At 40.9% G+C, this 21,618-nt stretch overlaps 1 protein-coding gene across 2 annotated transcripts in view; it reads left to right on the plus strand.

Moving 5' to 3' along the window:
* The first annotated feature begins 497 nt into the window (after positions 1–497).
* si:dkey-100n23.5 (cyclic AMP receptor-like protein A) overlaps positions 498–21,618 on the plus strand; it is a 101,658-nt gene continuing 80,537 nt past the window's right edge. Inside the window, exons 1-3 of one of the 2 annotated variants that reach the window (XM_029703807.1) lie at positions 499–707; positions 13,031–13,083; positions 17,451–17,505. In XM_029703807.1, the coding sequence (XP_029559667.1) occupies positions 624–707; positions 13,031–13,083; positions 17,451–17,505 (192 nt within the window). In that variant the 5' untranslated portion in view covers positions 499–623. Of the gene's footprint in view, positions 708–13,030; positions 13,084–17,450; positions 17,506–21,618 lie in introns of both variants that reach the window. The other variant, XM_029703808.1, reaches the window with a different exon arrangement.

Here is a 21,618-nt window from a genome sequence, read left to right on the forward strand (position 1 = left end):
ACCACCAGACTATTTACATTGATCCCCCTCCATTTGTTTTGTACACTGCTGCTACTCGCTGTTATTATCTATGCATAGTCACTTCACCCCTACCTACATGTACAAATTACCTCAACTAACCTGTACCCCGCACACTGACTCGGTACCCCCTGTATATAGCCACGCTATTGTAATTTTATTGTGTTACTTTTTATAATTTTTTTACTTTCGTTTATTTGGTAAATATTTTCTTAACTCTTCTTGAACTGCACTGTTGGTTAATCAGTTAGGGTCAAAGTAGTGGAATGGGGTGGTGAATTTAGTTTTTATGAAATAGTGGTATATAGGTGTAGGGTTAGTGGTGCAATTGTTTCCTTTTCCCCCTTCCTTTTATTTTTGTATAATAAAAATGTCCAAATGTGACGTGTCGACCACGCACTACCGCACAGTAGGTGGCGGCATGAACAAACAAAATGTTCGAACGACATAATACCAAAGAAGAAGTTCTCTTTGCGTTTACAGCGTCCATTCTGTTTGTCCTTAGACATGTACTGTAGCTAGCTAGGAAGTTGATGTCATCAAGTTTCACATGATGTGTTGCGACGTCCAAACATCAAAACATTGCTAGCAAATTGTAAAAAGAAATGGATAGTAACAATATAATTCCATTAAATAACGACAGTAGACGCTGTATTTTCTTTAATACAGGTTCTGACGACTATCGATGTGTAAGTAGCTTCGTACAGTACCTAGCTAACAACAATATGCAATGGGCATGGGGAGATAACCAGTTATCTAGCTAGCTAGCATGCTAACTGTTGCATGTTTGTTGACAGATCCATCGTTTATTCTAACCGTCTGTGTTTACCAATAATACACGTGACTAGTGCTGGCAGCTTTAAGCAATTCATTTGTTACTTATCTGGTCGGCTGGTTAGTGACCGACTGGTATTAAAATGGGTGCCATACTATAGGTAGTTGGTTGGTTAGCTAATATCATGCTGGCTAACAACTTGTGTATGCTGGCCAAGTGTGGCATTGGTGTTGTCAGTTCCTTTGACTGACTGAGTTATGACAAGTGAGTAGCAAGCTTTGTTTTTTCTTTTGACAGCTGAAAATGTTGGTCAACCATAATTCCTTATCATAATGTGATAGCTGGTGTTCACTGGCTCCCTATGGGGTGTGTGTTTGGTATCTTACTGAGTACATTTACATGCACACTAATAATTCGATAATAAACTGATGACAGTCATGTAAACACCTTACTCTGCTTATCTCAATCGGCATAAGGTCATAATCGAAGTAAGTATACACCGATTAAAACACCTGGTTTTCTGAGCAATCTTATTTGGACATCTTAATTGGCGTTCCAGTGATGTATTTGATCTGCGCATGTGCCAGCCCCGGGTAACGTTAGCGCAAACTTCCCTCTTAAAGCCAATTTATGCTTGATCCGAAAATGTCGGAGATGCCATATGGATGGTGTGACGCAATTGCAGAGCCTCATGCAGGGGCCAAAATGACCTCCGTATCCGCTCAAATATTGTAACAATAAGGAGGGCTCCGTAAAGCTCCACATTGACATGATTGGTTGGCATACGTTTCTGTATAAACACAAACTCACTTCCTTGACAACTTCCTTCACAACAGTTCTGCGCTGCTCCACGAAGCGCAAGAAGTATGAATACCCTGACTTTTTTAGAGGCCACATCACCGTAAATGTTGCACGGCCAATGCAGACGACAGCTTGACCATGCAGCGCCTTTTACCCGCGAGTGAAGTATGCATCTTATAATTCGTTTTCACGTTTATCAAAAGTCCCATCAGTAGCTTTATTTAATGAAAACAGGATTATTAGGGAAATCTTTCTTGCAAACCATGTATACTTTTTAAACTAACTATTATATTAACCTGACTATCCACAATAATGTCATTGTTGTGTGCGCATGTAACCGTGCTCACTGTCTCTCTTATAATTGTGTTCTGATGGTACAGAATATCATCAGCAGTGGTCACCTTCCTCAGTATCAGCGCACTGATGCTACACACACTGGGCACACTATGGGCAGTGCTGGAAAGCATTGCAATCAGATCCAAAATTGTATATGTGTCTTAATGTCTGTCTTTGTATGTAGGCTATTGAAACAGCATCTCACACAAAACACCTTGCTCAAAGTTGTCATTGGGTGTATATAGACAGAAAAAGCAATCACCTAATTTACACATGAACAATAGAGTAATGGCTTTGCAATCTGATCCAATGTTTTATGATTTGTGCGTGTGTTTCTATGGTCTGTCTGTGTGTCCATCTTCTTATTGTCTGTATCTAAACGGTATCTCATATGAACCACTTGGCTCGGCTCCAAGTTGTCATCAGGTGTAGACAGACAGACAGTGCAGTGGCCTACTTTACACAGGAATGCTGCAGTAATGTTGTCCAGCGAAGAGCCCACATAAACCACTGTTTGGCAGACATGCAATCGCTCCCAACCGACACCAGAAGCTGTCTTCCTTATCAGCCAACCTTGTTAAAGATGCCCAGTTACTAAATAGGCCTAGATCTAAATCTGTCACAGAATTAACAGATCTTTTGTCAGATGAAAAGTAGGCCTAATAGGCTAACCCATATATAGGGCATTTGATTTTTCAATCATTTAATTTATATTTCAAATCACTTCCTGAATTTACTGAATCAAAATAGAATCAACCCCAACCCTGATACATATTTTGCACAGATGCAAAACATACAGTGGCTTGTGAAAGTATCCACCCCCTTGGCATTTTTCCTATTTTGTTGCCTTACAACCTGGAATTAAAATAGATTTTTGGGGGGTTTGTATCATTTGATTTACACAATATGCCTACCACTTTGAAGATGCAAAATCTTTTTTCTTGTGAAACAAACAAGAAATAAGACAAAAAAAACAGAAAACTTGAGCGTGTATAACTATTCGTCCCCCCCAAAGTCAATACTTTGTAGAGCCACCTTTTGCAACAATTACAGCTGCAAGTCTCTTGGGGTATGTCTAGACTCTGGGATTTTTGCCCATTCTTCAAGGCAAAACTGCTCCAGCTCCTTCAAGTTGGATGGGTTCCGCTGGTGTACAGCAATCTTTAAGTCATACCACAGATTCTCAATTGGATTGAGTTCTGGGCTTTGACTAGGCCATTCCAAGACATTTAAATGTTTCCCCTTGAACCACTCGAGTGTTGCTTTAGCAGTATGCTTAGGGTCATTGTCCTGCTGGAAGGTGAACCTCCATCCCTGTCTCAAATCTCTGGAAGACTGAAACAGGTTTCCCTCAAGAATGTCCCTGTATTTAGCGCCATCCATCATTCCTTCAATTCAGACCAGTTTCTCAGTCCCTACCAATGAAAGACATGCCCACAGCATGATCCTGCCACCACCATGTTTCACTGTGGGGATGGTGTTCTCGGGGTGATGCGAGGTGTTGGGTTTGCGCCAGACATAACGTTTTCCTTGATGGCCAAAAAGCTCCATTTTATTATCATCTGACCAGAGTACCTTCTTCCATATGTTTGGGGAGTCTCCCACATGCCTTTTGGCGAACACCAAATATGTTTGCTTATTTTTTTCTTTAAGCAATGGCTTTTTTCTGGCCACTCTTCCATAAAGCCCAGCTCTGTGGAGTGTACGGCTTAAAGTGGTCCTATGGACAGATACTCCAATCTCTGCTGTAGAGCTTTGCAGCTCCTTCAGGGTTATCTTTTGGTCTCTTTGTTGCCTCTGATTAATGCCCTCCTTGTCTGGTCTGTGAGTTTTAGTGGGTGGCCCTCTCTTGGCAGGTTTGTTGTGGTGCCATATTCTTTCCATTTTTGAATAATGGATTTAGTGGTGCTCCGTGGGATGTTCAAAGTTTCGGATATTTTTGATAACCCAACCCTGATCTGTACTTCTCCACAACTTTGTCCCTGACCTGTTTGGCGAGCTCCTTGGTCTTCATGGTGCCGCTTGCTTGAATGGTGCCCCTTGCTTTGTGGTGTTGCAGACTCTGGGGCCTTTCAGAACAGGTGTGTGTATATATACCTTTCGTTGGAGTCATTAAAACAAATTTTTCAACCACTCCACACATTTCTTGTTAACAAACTATAGTTTTGGCAAGTCGGTTAGGACATCTACTTTGTGCATGACACAAGTCATTTTTCCAATAATTGTTTACAGACAGATTATTTCACTTATAATTCACTGTATCACAATTCCAGTAGGTCAGCAGTTTACATACACTAAGTTGACTGTGCCTTTAAACAGCTTGGAAAATTCCAGAAAATGATGTCATGGCTTTAGAAGCTTCTGATAGGCTAATTGACATCATTTGAGTCAATTGGAGGTGTACCTGGGGATGTATTTCAAGGCCTACCTTCAAACTCAGTGCCTCTTTGCTTGACATCATGGGAGAATCAAAATAAATCAGCCAAGACCTCAGAAAAAAATTGTAGACCTCCACAAGTCTGGTTCATCCTTTGGAGCAATTTCCAAACGCCTGAAGGTACCACGTTCATCTGTACAAACAAGAGTACGCAAGTATAAACACCATGGGACCACACAGCCATCATACCGCTTAGGAAGGAGACGCGTTCTGTCTCCTAGAAATGAATGTACTTTGGTGCGAAAAGTGCAAATCAATCCCAGAACAACAAAGGACCTTGTGAAGATGCTGGAGGAAACGGGTACAAAAGTATCTATATCCACAGTGAAACGAGTCCTATATCGACATTACCTGAAAGGCCGCTCAGCAAGAAAAAAGCCACTGCTACAAAACCTCCATTAAAAAGCCAGACAACGGTTTGCAACTGCACATGGGGACAAAGATTGTACTTTTTGGAGAAATGTCCACTGGCCTGATGAAACAAAAATATAACTGTTTGCCCATAATGACCATTGTTATGTCTGGAGGAAAAAGGGGGACACTTGCAAGCCGAAGAACACCATCCCAACCGTGAAGGATGGGGGTGGCAGCATCATGTTGTGGGGGTGCTTTGCTGCAGGAGGGACTGGTGCACTTCACAAAATAGATGGCATCATGAGGGAGGAAAAGTAGGTGGATATATTGAGCAACATCTCAAGACATCAGTCAGGAAGTTAAAGCTTGGTCGCAATTCGGTCTTCCAAATGGACAATGACCCCAAGCATACTTCCAAAGTTGTGGCAAAATGGCTTAAGGACAACAAAGTCAAGGTATTGGAGTGGCCATCACAAAGTCCTGACCTCAATCCCATAGAAAATTTGTGGGCAATACTGAAAAAGCGTGTGTGAGCAGGGAGGCCTACAAACCTGACTCAGTTACAGCAGCTCTGTCAGGTGGAATAGGCCAAAATTCAACCAACGTATTGTGGGAAGCTTGTGGAAGCCTACCTGAAACGTTCAACCCAAGTTAAACAATTTAATTTCAATGCTACCAAATACTAATTGAGTGTATATAAACTTCTGACCCACTGGGAATGTGATCAAAGAAATAAAAGCTGAAATAAATCAGTCTCTACTATTTTTCTGACATTTCACATTCTTAAAATAAAGTGGCGATCCTAACTGACGTAAGACAGGGAATTTTTACTAGGAAAACTGAGTTTAAATGTATTTGGCTAAGGTGTATGTAGACTTCAACTGTATACTGAGATCATGTGACAGATCGTGACACTTAGATTGCACACAGGTGGACTTTATTTAATTATCTGACTTCTGGAGTTAATTGGTTGTTTAGGGGCTTATTTAGGGGCTTCATAGCAAAGGAGGTGAATACATATGCACGCACCACTTTTCCCAGTTTTTTTTAATTTCATTTCACCAATTTGGACTATTTTGTGTATGTCCATTACTTGAAATCCAAATAGCAACCAAATGGGAAAAACGCCAAGGGGTTGAATACTTTTGCAAGGCACTGTATTATGTAAATATGGCCATTAGGTGAGCAAATTAATTGATCCCGTGTTAGTTTTTACAGTAGGCCTTTATCCCATGGTCAAACAAAATAATGTGAAACTGAAAAAACTATAGTATTGGTAAGATAAGAAGTGTGTGTGTGTGTGTGGTTACTAGTTTGTAAACAAAGCCACAGTGTAAACATTGCAGTGGTGGGTGTGATTGAAATCTAGCGTCCCAGTTTCCCAATAGCGATGGAATTTAGGCTTATGAGTGTTTTAATGATGCATCGTTCCTACAACGGCTGAAGATGTAACACGCCTTTCACAAAACACCAAGCTGGGAGAACGTTTGCTAAGTGCGTCACGACGTGTCGATACTGATAGGATCGAAAGAAAAGCAAAGCTGCTCTCAGATCAGCTTTCTCCAGTAAAATCTTACCTTAACATTCAAATTATTCCACAATACTGACGACGGATCAGCTTCTAGAGAGATATCTCCTATGGCTGCAAATATCGAGGCAGCTTTTTCTAATAGTTATAAGCATTGCCCTATAATTAACCTATAACCACTGAGGGCTTGAAGAGCGTATTGTGTAAAAATCGTCTGTCCTCGGTTGCAACACCCCACACCAAGTTCTGAACTGCCTCTGGAAGCAACGTTAGTACAATAACTGTTAGTCGGGAGTTTTATGAAATGGGTTTCCGGGGCTGAGCAGTCGCACACAAGCCTAAGACCCCCATGCACAATGCCAAGCGTCGGCTGGAGTGGTGTAAAGCTCGCTGCCATTGGACTCTGGAGCAGTGGAAGTGATGAATCACGCTTCACCATCTGTCAGTCCGACTGATGAATCTGGGTTTAGCGGATACCAGGAGAACGCTACCTGCCAGAATGCATAGTGCCAACTGTAGAGTTTGGTGGAGGAGAAAGAATGGTCTGGGGCTGTTTTTCATGGTTCGGGCTAGGCTCCTTAGTTCCAATGAAGGGAAATGTTAATGCTACAGCATAAAATGACATTCTAGACTATTCTGTGCTTCCAACTTTGTGGCAACAGTTTGTGGAAGGCCCTATCCTGTTTCAGCATGACAATGACTGTGCACAAAACGAGGTCCATACAGAAATTTTGTCAAGATCGGTGTGGAAGAACTTGACTGGCCTGCACAGAGCCCTGACCTCAACCCCATCGAACACCTTTGGGATGAATTGGAACGCCGACTGCGAGCCAGGTCTAATCGCCCAACATCAGTGCCCGACATCCCAAATGCTCTTGTGGCTGAATGGAAGCAAATCCCAGCAGCAATGTTCCAACATCTAGTGGAAAGCTTTCCTAGAAGAGTGGAGGCTGTTTAAGCAGCAAAGGGGGGACCAAGTCCATATTAATGGCAAGAATTTTGGAATGAGATGTTTGACGAGCAGTTGTACTTTTGGTCATGTAGTATGCATGTATAAAAGGATGTAGCCTATACTGTATTTTTCTTTTAATGCAGTCATCTCAATTTTCATTTGAAGCATATTTTTATCCAGGATTTGTAACAATTGCAAAGACATTGGTTACTTTGTATTTGAAGTGAACTTGGTTCTGGAGTTCTCGGCAGTCACAGGGAGACAGAACAACTTCTTGATTCTGTGTATAAAGTAACGCACAAAGCATCTAACTTAGCTGTTCTACGATTGGTCTGAGGTAGATAACAAGGGTCTTTACGTGCAACTTTAGTAACGATTGTTTTTGGAGACGGCTCTGATATAACGGTGAATTTAGGCTTAAAATGCTTTTGGGAAAACAGGCTCTGGTCTTCATTATTAATCAGGTTGAAAGCTCCCTGTGCATATCTCTCCCATGGGCAACACTGTCACTGTGGAAGGTCACTCACAGCAGCCCTGTTCTGCAGACGTGTGTGTGTGTGTGTGTGTCTTTGTCGTGTTTGTTCTATGATTCTCTCAGCCCCGAATGGAGGGCCCCTCAAGACGCTCGAGGGTGCTATTTAGCTGTTATGCATGCTTCACATTCTCAACTGTCTTTGTATCTGTCTCTCTCTTTCCCGCTCTCTCTGTCTCTGTTTGTCCCCTTCTCTGTTTTTGTGCATGTGTCTGTCTGTCTCTCTCTTTCTCTGTCTCTTTCTGTCTCTCTTCTTTCTCTTTCTCTCTCATGTTTATAGTTTGAATGCAAGCCAAAGAACATAGTCCTACAAAGGCCCTAGGTTATAAAACCATGCATGCCGTTGAAAAAAGGGCTCCCACAGTGACAGGTACATGCATCCTAATGTAAAACAGGTTTCCTCTAGGTTGATCCTTATCTCTCTGTTGTTTGTGTGCGTATGTCTACACTTTAGCCCTAAGCAATGATTCTAATCCTAACCTTCTGGTAGAGATGGAAAGGTTTCCCATAAAACCTCAGTTAAATGTTAATTATAAAGTAGCCTATGCCTTATAATTATTTGCGTCAATTCAGTAGCCATTTGTTTTGCAAACTCTGGAATCACATGAGCGATACAGAAATATTGCTAACCAAATAACGGTCTCTGGCTGGTGCACACTTGAATTACTGTAAAGAATAACTACACCCAAAAATAGACATTCCTTAGATTATTCCCAGACCTCAAAATTGGTCTGTGGTTTAAGCATTGTTGTGGACTAAGAACATCCAGGTTTTGGGGGGGGGGGGTTAAGTGTGATTTTAGGAGCTCAAATTGGATCTCCAGCTGTCCCATACTAATGAATGTGTCGTATCGGGACCAGACAGACAGACAGACAGACAGGCAGGCAGCTATTCTCAGCCAGTCGAAATCATGAATCAGCTGGCATCATTTTTATGGATATACAGTGCATTCGGAAAGTATTCAGACCCCTTTTCCACATTTTGTTTCGTTGCAGACTTTTTCTAAAATTGATGAAATGGTATATTTAATCCATCTACACACAATACCCCATACTCACAAAGCAAAAACAGGTTTTTAGAAATGTTTGCAAATGTGTTAAAAATAATAAACAGATACCTTATTTACATAATTATTCAGACCCTTTGCTATGAGTCTCAAATTGAGCTCAGGTGCATCCTGTTTCCATTGATCATACTTGAGCTGTTTCTACAACTTGATTGGAGTCCACCTGTGGTAAATTCAATTGATTGGACATGATTTGGAAAGGCACACACCTAAAATACCAAGAATTTCCAGCACACAGCTTTGACCTACTACAGTAGCTATGTTGGTATTTTACTTCAAACTATGTGTAGGCAGGTTGCTTAGCAATCAAAACCTTTTCAAACAGCCTCATTCATACTCTTAGAGGAGGTGCTTCCAAAATAATGTGATTTGTACTGTATACAAGGTAAATTATTGGATTCTTCACACACCACAGTAAGACATTATCCCATTACGCAACCTTCTCATGCTTTTTTTATTAAATGAAAGCAAGCTTTGCTTTTATACTTACAAGTCCATCAGGCTTGGTTGAGTTGTTTTGTCTTGTAGTAATGTGGTGCATGCATGTATTTCCTTAAACCTTTATTTTAGCAATACATGTCATTGAAAAATAATAATCATAATATCATTGTTTTTTGGTCAGTAGGTGCCCAGCAAAACAGCAGAACACAGTAGCTGTTGGACACAGTAGCTTAGATAGATAGAGCCTGTCTTCATTCCTGATTTCTGTAACTGTAAGCTCACCTGTGTAATATTGACATAAGCTCAGAACCACTTGTGTTTCGAACATGGTTCTGTTTTATCAATTGCTGTGCTGATCAATGGACAGTTAATTACCGAAATGTATCTTAAAGTTGCAATATGTCACTTTTTGGGCGACCCGACCAAATTCACATGTGTGTTATAGATCGGTCAATCTCATTGAAAGCAAGTCTTAAGAAGCAGTAGATCTGTTCTATGTCCGCTATTTCTATGCTTCCCTTAAGTTTAATTTGTGTCTTTTACTTTCAGTTTTTTACACCAGCTTCAAACAGCTGAAAATACAATATTTTTGGTTATGGAAAATATATTTCACAGGGATTTAGATGATTCTCTACACCAGGTATTCCCAAACTGGGGTATGCATATGGCAATGCCGTCGAGGGTACGCTAAATAAAAATGTGATTCACATTGAAAAACAATATATATTTATTTGTATTTTTTTTCTTCACATTTTCAAACAGTCCATTTATATTTTCCAACGGGGCTATACATTTGGGTGAGGTTTTTTTCTCACCTGAGTAGCCTTGTTTCACAGCCAAAAATGTAATTAAACCATCTAGTGTTCAGAGAAATAACAACACAATGTCAAATACAGGTAGCCTAGTCAAATAATTAACATCCAATCACATTAACCGTTAATCTCTTGCGGGAATTCCATTAACGGTCCGTATGTAGCCAAACGTAGCTGCTGCTCATTCCGTTTGCTCGAAAATGGATAAATGGTTAAAAAAGTAAGGCCCGCGTCCATCAAGACACATACCAGTTCTACTGGTAGTACTGCTACTACCAGCAGTACTACACCTGCACTTGTTGACGACATAAGTTGTTCTGCTTCCACGAGCACATCCTGTGCTAGCATCAGTAATTCTACATTTGTTGTTAGCCCAGCTAGCACAGACTCGAACAGTTGTGAATCTGATGCAGCCGAAGAGCTACTGCCCCCTTACCCGGGAAAGCACCGAACAACAGACAGGAACTACAAGCCACAGGAGTTTTTTGAGCGAGAATTAAGACGACTTTTGAGTAGTAAGACATGTATAAATGCAACAGGGTCTAGAAGCGTCTTATATGTTGAGCTACCGAGTGGCTAGTTCAGGCAAGCCCCATACTATTGTGGAGGATTTAGTTCTTCCTGCTGCCGTGGATATGACTGGGACAATGCTGCGGAAAAGGGCCAAAGAAACTATACAGACAATGTCTTCATCGAACAACACTGTTTCACAACGCATCAGTGACATGGCATGAGATGTTTTGAAACAATTACTGCTTTGCATACAAGGCAGTGAATTATATGCGTTACAGCTGGATGAGTCAACAGACGTGGTGGGCCTGGCACAGCTCCTGGTATATGTCCGTTACATTTATGGGGGCTCAATTAAGGAAGACATCCTCTTCTGGAAACCAGGACAACAGGAGAGGATATTTTTTAAAGTACTGGACAGCTTTGTGACATCAAATGGACTTTGGTGGTCAAGATGTGTTGGTATCTGTACTGATGGTGCAAAAGCCATGACAGGAAGACATAGTGGAGTGGTAACGCACGTGTAAGCAGTTGTTCCCGACGCCACTTGGGTACACTGCAGCATCCACCGAGAGGCTCTTGCTGCCAAGGGAATGCATGACAGCTTGAAAGACGTTTTGGACATTTAGAGTGAAAATGGTTAACTTGGTTTAAGCAAGGCCCCTGAACTCTCGTGTATTTTCTGCACTATGCGATATGGGCAGCAACCATGTAACGCTTTTACAACAATCAGAAGTGCGCTGGTTATCAAGGGGCAAAGTATCGACATGCTTTTTTAATTGAGAGAACTTTAAGCTTAAAGTTTTCTTTACTGACCATAATTTTAACTTGTCTGACTGCTTGCATGATGATGAGTTTCTCACACGACTGGCCTACCTGGGTGATGTTTTTTCTCGCCTGAATGATCTGAGTCTAGGATTACAGGGACTCTCCGCAACTATATTCAAAGTGTGGGACAAAATTAAGGCTATGATTAAAAAGTTGGAGCTCTTTTCTGTCTGTATTAACAAGGACAACACACAGGTCTTTCCATCATTGTATGATTTTTTGTGTGCAAATGAACTCAAGCTTACGGACAATGTCAAATGTGATATAGCAAAGCTCCTGAGTGAGTTGGGTGAGCAATTACACAGGTACTCTCCCTAAACGGACGACACAAACAACTGGATTCGTTATCCCTTTCATGCCCTGCCTCCAATCCACTTACCAATATCTGAACAAGAGAGCCTCATCGAAATTGCAACAAGCGGTTCTGTGAAAATGGAATTTAATCAGAAGCCACTGCCAGATTTCTGGATAGGGCTACGCTCAGAGTATTCTGTCTTGGCAAATTGTGCTGTTAGGACACTGATGCCTTTTGCAACCACGTACCTATGTGAGTGGATTCTCGGCCCTCACTAGCATGTAAACTAAATACAGGCACAGACTGTGTGTGGAAAATGATTTAAGACTGAGACTCTCTCCAATAACCCCCAACATTGCAGAGTTATATGTTTCCTTTGAAGCACATCTTTCTCATTAACCTATGGTGAGTTATTCACCATTTTTTATGAACAAATAAAGTTTACATGTAAGATGGCTAAATAAAGAGCAAAATTGTTGATTTATTATTTGTGCCCTGGTCCTATAAGAGCTCTTTGTCACTTCCCACGAGCCGGGTTGTGACAAAAACTCACACTCATTCTTATGTTTAATAAATGTATTGTATAGTGTGTGTGTGGCAGGCTTACAATGATGTCAAAAAACTATTTAGAGTGCGCTGAACCTGGTGCTAGAGGGAGGTTGAATGTTTGAAGGGGTACGGGACTATAAAAAGTTTGGGAACCACTGCTCTACACTACTTAATTGTTTGTCACATAAACTGAAATTTGGCAAACTATTTGAATTTTAGCAACCAGGAAAAGGCGGAGTGATGTATCTTTTAAAGTTATGTTTGTACTTGTACTTCTTTTTGCAATTAAGATGGTGACGCGTCAATAATAGGCCTATATCTAAAAAATAATACAGCCAAATGATATACATATTTTTAATCGAAGTCCATTATCCCACCGAAGAGTATGAATTAGGCTGTTTGAAATGGTTTTGATTGCTAAGCAACCTGCCTACACATAGTTTGAAGTACAATACCAACATAGCTATTATATTAGGTCAAAGCTGTGTGCTGGAAATTCTTGGTAGAGCATTGGTGGAATAGGCATTGTGGTGCTCATGTGAATTTGCTTTATTTTTCGGTTTCAGACCAATGCCTACTGCTCACTTAAAACATTGTATTTTGTTTTTAATTTCCATGGTTTTTACACTAGAATTTAATGTTCTGTTAAAGAGGAACTGCACCCACTGATTTGTCTTAGTGTTTTTACTTCCTATTAACACATAGGCTAATTGTAGTAAATTCCAGGTAAAAAAAATACCACCTGAAACAGGATCGTAAAATAAAGCCATACCAAATGTTGTGTTCCCCTCCACAGGTGGTGATTCTCACAGTGAAGCGAGCCACAGGCACCTTCTCACTGATAGGATGGTGAGTATTACTTCAACCACCTTTTACATTATTACCCAATTAATCAAATAGCTATTCTTCTAAAGAGATTTAATTAAGATAATAAACCGATTGACATCTCTTGGCTTTGTTTCAAAGTAGCGTTCTTCAATCCTGGGGGACCTGCATTGTTTGTAGGCCTCAGTTCCATCCCAGTACTCACTAGGCTTGGGCGATATACAGTTTACCATATACCAGGGTATTTCAAAATACCAATGGTGTGTTTTCAGTAGAGGTCGACCGATTTATGATTTTTCAACGCCGATACCGGTTATTGGAAGACCAAAAAAGCCGATACCAATTAATCGGCCGATTTTAAAAATATAAAAAAATGTATACAATTTATTTATTTATTTGTAATAATGACAATTACAACCATACTGAATGAACAGTTATTTTAACTTAATATAATACATCAATAAAATCAATTTAGCCTCAAATAAATACATGTTCAATTTGGTTTAAATAATGCAAAAACAAAGTGTTGGAGAAGAAAGTAAAAGTGCAATATGTGCCATGTAAAAAAGCTAACATTTAAGTTCCTTGCTCAGAACATGAGAACATATGAAAGCTGGTGGTTCCTTTTAACATGAGTCTTCAATATTCCCAGGTAAGAAGTTTTAGGTTGTAGTTATTATAGGAATTATAGGACTATTTCTCTATACGATTTGTATTTCATATACCTTTGACTATTGGATGTTCTTATAGGCACTTTAGTATTGCCAGTGTAACAGTATAGCTTCCGTCCCTCTCCTCGCTCCTACCTGGGCTCGAACCAGGAACACATCGACAACAGCCACCCTCGAAGCAGAATTACCCATGCAGAGCAAGGGGAACAACTACTCCAAGTCTCAGAGCGAGTGACATTTGAAACGCTATTAGCGCGCACCCTGCTAACTAGCTAGCCATTTCACATCGGTTACACCAGCCTAATCTCGGGAGTTGATAGGCTTGAGGTCATAAACAGCACAATGCTTGAAGCATTGCGAAGAGCTGCTGGCAAACGCACGAAAGTGCTGTTTGAATGAATGCTTACGAGCCTGCTGGTGCCTACCATCGCTCAGTCAGACTGCTCTATCAAATCATAGACTTAATTATAACATAACACACAGAAATACGAGCCTTTGGTCATTAAAATGGTTGAATCCGGAAACTATCATTTCGAAAACGAAACGTTTATTCTTTCAGTGAAATACAGAACCGTTCCGTATTTTATCTAATGGATGGCATCCCTAAGTCTAAATATTGCTGTTACATTGTACAACCTTCAATGTTATAATTATGTATAATTTTGGCAAATTAATTACGGCCTTTGTTAGGAATAAATGGACTTCACACAGTTCGCAATGAGCCATGTGACCCAAACTGCTGCATATACCCTGACTCCTTGCGCGGAACGCAAGAGAAGTGACACAATTTCCCTAGTTATAAGAAATTCATGTTAGCAGACAATATTAACTAAATATGCAGGTTTAAAAAGATATACTTGTGTATTGATTTTAAAGAAAGGCGTTTATGGTTAGGTACATTGGTGCAACGACTTTTTTCGCAAATGCGCTTTTAAATCATCACCCGTTTGTCGAAGTAGGCTGTGATTCGATGATAAATTAACAGGCACCGCATCGATTATATGCAACGCAGGACACGCTTGATAAACTAGTAATATCATCAACCATGTGTAGTTAACTAGTGATTATGTTAAGATTGATTGTTTTTTTATGAGAAAAGTTTAATGCTAGCTAGCAACTTACCTTGGCTTCTTGCTGCCCTCGCGTAACAGGTAGTCAGCCTGCCCCGCAGGCTCCTCGTGGAGTGCAATGTAAGGCAGGTGGTTAGAGCGTTGGACTCCTAACCGGAAGGTTGCAAAAATGAATCCCCGAGCTGACAAGGTAAAAATCTGTCGTTCTGCCCCTGAACAAGGCAGTTAACCCACCGTTCCTAAGCCGTCATTGAAAATAAGAATGTGTTCTTAACTGACTTGCCTAGTTAAATAAAAAAAATCGGTGTCCAAAAATACAGTATGGTACAGAAACGGTATGAAGATCTGGATACCTCCCAACCCTAGTACTCACACACCTGATTCAATTAAATCATTGTCATATCTTCAAGTCTTTGATTAGCGGAATTAGGTGTGTTAGTGCTGGGTTAAAGAAAAAGCCTGGACACCCTGTGGTTTTTCAGGACCGGGATTAAAGAACCCTTTGTTAAAGGATTTGTCTGGCCTTAATTCTGCTATTCACTGATGACGTGATGATGCAGGGAAGAGTGGAATCTTTAGTTGGTGGCTGGGTTAGGGTCAAGGGTAGCGAAATATTGCACTGGAAAATAATTCATGTAGATCAAGAATGTGTATAAACCTTGGATTACGGATGCTATGTATTGGCCATTGAGAGGCTTTGAAGATACCTGTCAGCCATATTGGCTGGAGCAGTCCTCCATAGGAATGAATGGAATTCTACAGTATTTCAATTAAATGTTTCAAGGACAAAATGACATGTATTTAATACTTTTTTGTAGTGAGGACAGTAACATTAGTACTGTCTTAAAAAAGTACTTCAATAAGGAAAATGTTTTTTATTTTAAAGTTTAGCTCAGATAATATACTTTAAAAGTACGCATCAAGATGTCTGGAATATAATAAATGTGGCAAAAACAAATGTAGCCATTAATAAATGCGTTTCTATAGCTTCCAAAATCTTTTACAATGGACAAGGAGTACCAAAATGGCTTCGCAATGGCTTTAATACAGTGGCCCCTGTCAGTCATCTAGGGTTTATATACTGAACAAAAATATAAACGCAACATGCAACAATTTCAAAGATTTTACTGAGTTACAGTTCATATAAGGATATCAGTCAATTGAAATAAAGTCATTAGGCCTTAATCTATGGATTTCATATGACTGGGTATACAGATATGCATCTGGTCACAGATAAAAGGTAGGGACGTGGATCAGAAAACCAGTCTGTATCTGGTGGGACCACCATTTGCTTCATGCAGCACGACACATTTCCTTCGCATAGAGTTGATCAGGCTGTTGATTGTGGCCTGTGGAACGTTGTCCCACTTGAACACGCTGTGGTACGCGTAGATCAAGAGCATCCAGAACATGCTTAGTGGGTGACATGTCTGAGTGAGTATTCAGGCCATGGAAGAACTGGGACATTTTCAGCTTCCAGGAATTATGTACAGATGCTTGCGACATGGGGCCGTGCATTATCATGCTGAAACATGAGGTGATGGCGGCGGATAAATGGCACTACAATGGGGCTCAGGATCTCGTCACTGTATCAATACAATGCAATTGTGTTCTTTGTCCGTACCTTATGCATGCCCATAGCATAACCGTAAACCGCTCACCCACACGACACCATACACACACTGTCTGCCATCTGCCCGGTACAGTTGAAACCGTTGATTCATCCGTGAAGAGCACACTTTTCCAGCGTACCAGTGGCCATCAAAGGTGAGCATTTGCCCACTGAAGTCGGTTACGACGCAGAACTGCAGTCAGGTCAAGCCCCTGGTGAGGACGACACACAGATGAGCACACACAGATGACACACAGATGAGCTTCCCTGAGACAGTTTCTGACAGTTTGTGCAGAAATTCTTCAGTTGTGCAAACCCACAGTTTCATCAGCTGTCCAGGTGGCTGGTCTAAGGCGATCCCACAGATGAAGGACCCGGATGTGGAGGTCCTGGGCTGGCGTGGTTAGACGTGGTCTGCGGTTGTAAGGCCGTTTGAGCGTACTGCCAAATTCTCTAAAAAAACGTTGGAGGCGGCTTATGGAAGAGAAATTCTCTGGCAACAGCTTTGGTGGACATTCCTGCAGTCAGCATGCTAATTGCATGCTGCCTCAAAACTTGAGACATCTGTGGCGTTGTTACAAAACTGCACATTTTAGAGTGGCCTTTTATTGTCCCCAGCACAAGGTGCACTTGTGTAATGATCATGCTGTTTAATGTGCTTCTTGATATGCTACACCTGTCAGGTGGATTGATTATTTTAACAAAAGGAGAAATGCACACTAACAGGGATGTAAACAAATTTGTGCACAAAATTTGAGAGCTATAAGCTTTTTGTGCGTATGGAAACGTTCTGGGATCTTTTATTTCAGCTCATGAAACATGATACCAACACTTTATATTTTTGTTCCGTAGACATCATTGATGTAAATCAGCAGGAAGTGCACTGCTCTTTTATTTCAATATATCATAGGTAAAGCTATACCCAGCCTTACTGAGTTATATAGGAAGGTAAGCCAAAACTATGCAGGAATATTGAAAGAGTGCAGAGCTATGCAGGAATGTGTCATATGAACAATTGTCTCGTTACTCTCTCCTCAGCTTTTTCATGCTGTTTGTAATCTGGCTTCTGCGCCGGTATCACTCCTTGGCCCAGGTAATTTGTGTGTGTGTGTTTCTGTCTGTGTGTGCTTTGAAGTGCATCAGAATGCTTACTTCTGTGCCATAGCAAGTCTGTTTGATTAGGCTACTCATGACAAATTACAGCGTAATTGAAATGTACAAATTTACAGTTATGGCTCATGATCTGTATTTGATAATGATTGAATGCTTGTGTTTTCCCCTGTCCAATTAAAGTGAAAAGTCTTTCTACACTGGTGAATCTGCAGCTAATAGTTTTAAGGCTTCTACTGTACTCATCGATCCAACTACAGCCAACACAACTGTGGATGGAAGGTTGTTCTAAGAATCTTCCTGGTGTGTAGTCTCAGTTGTTGCCGCTGGACATATTTACGCATAGTTGGTCCCAATTCAACATGAAGAATGGACCACTGACAGTTAGTCTGAGTTTTGAAAAAACAACTCAACTCATCGATATTTATGTGGTTGTAGTTGAGTAGATGTGTAGATGCCTTAAGGTCACATTTAGGCAATGTTTAAACTAACATTACCATGCTCTCTTTCAATTTCAAGAGATAATGTCGTTTGTTAATGTCGTTTGTATGCATATCTGTTTTGTGAGTGTGGGGGTCTTAGTATGTATTTGTGCACGTGCGGGCATACAGTGCATTTGGAAAGTATTCAGACCCCTTGACTTTTCCACATTTTTGTTACGTATTCTAAAATTACTCTCTTCTAATATTGATAAGGAAATGGTTTATTTAATCCATCTACACACAATACCCCATAATCACAAAGCAAAAACCGGGTTTTTAGACATTTTTGCAAATGTATTAAAAACAGTTGCCTTTATTTAAATAAATATTAAATCCTTTGCTATGAGACTCAAATTGAGCTCGGGTGCATCCTGTTTCTGTTGATCATACTTGATGTTTCTGCAACTTGATTTGGAGTCCACCTGTTGTAAATTCAATTGATTGGACAGGATCTGGAAGGCACACACCTGTCTAGATAAGGTCCCACAGTTGACAGTGCATGCAACGGTCGAGAGCCATGCGTCCTCCGAAACACGACTCCGCCAAGTTGCGCTGCTTCTTCACACTGCTCACTTAACCTGGAAGCCAGCCGCACCAATGTGTCGGAGGAAACACTACAATTGGTGACCGAAGTCAGTGTGCATTCGCCTGGACACCACAAGGGGTCGCTTTAGCGCGATGGGACAAGGACATCCCTCAAACGGAGCAATCGGGGGAGAAGGGCCTTTGTCTGGGAGGTGACTAAGAACCCAATGGTCACTCTGACAGAGCTCTGGAGTTTCTTTGTGGAAATGAGAGAACCTTCCAGAAGGACAACCACTTCTGCAGCACTCCCCCAATCAGGCCTTTTATTGTAGAGTGGCCAGACGGAAGCCACTCCTCAGTATAACAGCCCGCTTGGAGTTTGCCAAAAGGCACCTAAAGGACTCTGACCATGAGAAACAAGATTCTCTGGTTTGATGAAACCAAGATTGAACTCTTGGACCTGAATGCCAAGTGTCACGTCTGGATCCTGCTCCAGAGCACTCAGGACCTCAGACTGGGGCGAAGGTTCACCTTCCAACAGGACAACGACCCTAAGCACACAGCCAATACAACGCCGGAGTGGCTTCAGGACAAGTCTCTGTAGCCCAGCCAGAGCTCGGACTTGAACCAGATCGAACATCTCTGGAGAGACCAAAAAAGCTGCAAAGAAAAATGAGAAACTCCCCAAATACAGGTCTGCCAAGCTTGTAGCGTCATACCCAAGAAGACTCGAGTCTGTAATCGCTGCCAAAGGTGCTTCAACAAAGTACTGAGTAAAGGGTCTGAATACTTAGGTAAATGTGATATTTCCGGGGGGCTTTTTTTGTACATTTGCAAAAAAAACGGTTTTGCTTTGTCATTATGGGATATTGTGTGTAGATTGATGTGTGTGTGTGTGTGTGTGTGTGTATTCATGTTTGTGATGACTGTGGAGCAGGTTTAGCTGCATTCTGTTCTGTTATCCTCCTAATCTGGTGTAAATGACAGCTTTGTCTATGTCTACCCTTGGACCTGTACCTCACCCCTCTACCCCCACTTCCTCTCTCTCTCGCACATCAGAACAGAAAGTTGTTTTTACACTTTGTCATTTTGTCAAGTCTCTCAGAGTTTATTAAAGGAACCAGTCAGACTGTGTGAGAGGCTATGAGCAGTGGGTGTATGTGTAGGGCTGTGGCGGTCACAACATTTTCGTCAGCCGGTGATTGTCAAGCAAATAACTGTCGGTCTCACGGTAATTGACCGCTAATTAACATAAACACATTTGGCATCTCCTGGCTTCCACACACAGCCTACAAGCCAAGTCTAATATGTCCATGTCATATAGGCTACACCTTTCACAATAAATCCATGATTTATTTTAGACGGGTCTAAAGAAGCATGATATAAAGAAAATGTAGTCTAATTCAGAACAGACTAACATACTGAGTTGTCCTTATCTTAGGTCCTGATCTGGCTATGCCAAATGGCTGTGGGCTACACTAGGTCATTTAGCAGACAAGATTTGCTTATAATTCCGTGGCATTATTTTATATTATTTTATAGTATGAAGAATACAATTAAACAAAGCTGAATAAAATATAATATTTTTTCCAAATGATTTGATGGAGTGTGCAGCGTGTTGAGTGGTTAACAAAGAAACTGGTGCTCTTATATGCCTAATTTAAAGTTATTAATGTAACTTTAGTTGTTCTACAATCGTTGGCCTATATGTTTTGATTTTTAATACATTGTAAGGCTGCAAAAACGTCACTCGGAAGGCATGAGCTCTGCTTAGTTTTTTTTTGCGCAGGCTGTACACGCTCCAATAGTCTCTCATTCACAATTTGACAAGCACTTGATAATGCCTTGAATTTCACGGCAGCATCCCCTTTGTGGTCGTAATGCACCCTAAAAAAAGTCCATGCCTTTTGTGGCCCGAAGTGCTGCATTGTGCCCTTCTCCCTGAGTGTGCTGCGCAATCCGAAGCGTCTCTCACGTGATCAGGTTTTTCTCACAGGCTACAAGTTAAGATAGATGCGTCGGGGACTCAACTGCGACGCAACTGCGTGCGTCCTTATCCAATTCCGACGTGCATATTGATGATATTGGATGAACTGTCCACATTTACTTTTCGTCAACCAACAAGATGAGTAGACCTACAGAACAGCAAAAGCACTAGCCTATGTCAATCTACTACCCCCCATAGTACAAAAGTCCACCTATTCTGTGCGAGAAATAAATATTCCAAACATAGTCTGGGACAGTGGTGGGATGCAATAGATCCCACATTAATACAACCACTAGCATCAAAAAACATTGTTACGCAATGTGGCTGACGCAACAGATCAGAATGTTTTAGCTTAAAATGTTAATAAACTATTAAGCTATTTCTATACATTATAAGCGCAGCAATGCGCACATGGTAGTAGGCAATAAGCGCGAATGTTCCATTAGCGGAAAACACCTTTATCAAAAGTGACCGCAAATGCAATTATGCATGTAATGCTTTTATTATAAAGGTGCATTTTTATGGTGAAAATGATCTTACCCAAACTCGAAACTCACCCGCTGATTATGTATGCCAGTTAGGCTCTACACCACAAGGGTGTATTTTAAGAAGCTATTTGGCCACTTTAGTTGTGATACAAACCTTATCAAAACATATAGGCTTATGGGCTAGGCTACATGAGGTGTGCGACTATGATTCGAACAAGTTGCAAAAAAGGCATTGTTTCTTATGCTGGGCATCATTCACAAGTGATAATATAAAATTCACAAGCGATAGGCTAATATTGTCACCCATCAGACTATTCTTGAATAAATCTTGTCTTTACATATACTAAATAATATATGTGTGACATTTGTTATGATTTAGAATGGACCATTATCATGCACTGTATCGAAGCAGAGGCAGCGGGAAAAAATACTATGCACTTAAATAGCAAATACCGGACGTTTTTCCCCGTGGTTTATTTTCATGACTGCCAGGTAGGCTATACTCCTGTTGTAAATATAAGCAATGTGCTTAATATTAGGAAAGTTGAGAAATAAATATAGTAGGCCTAGCCTATAGAAAGCTGATGGGATCTTCCGCTTTTTATTAGCGGCCA

Source organism: Salmo trutta, chromosome 20 (genome assembly GCF_901001165.1).
Source record: "Salmo trutta chromosome 20, fSalTru1.1, whole genome shotgun sequence".
Taxonomy (NCBI): domain Eukaryota; kingdom Metazoa; phylum Chordata; class Actinopteri; order Salmoniformes; family Salmonidae; genus Salmo; species Salmo trutta.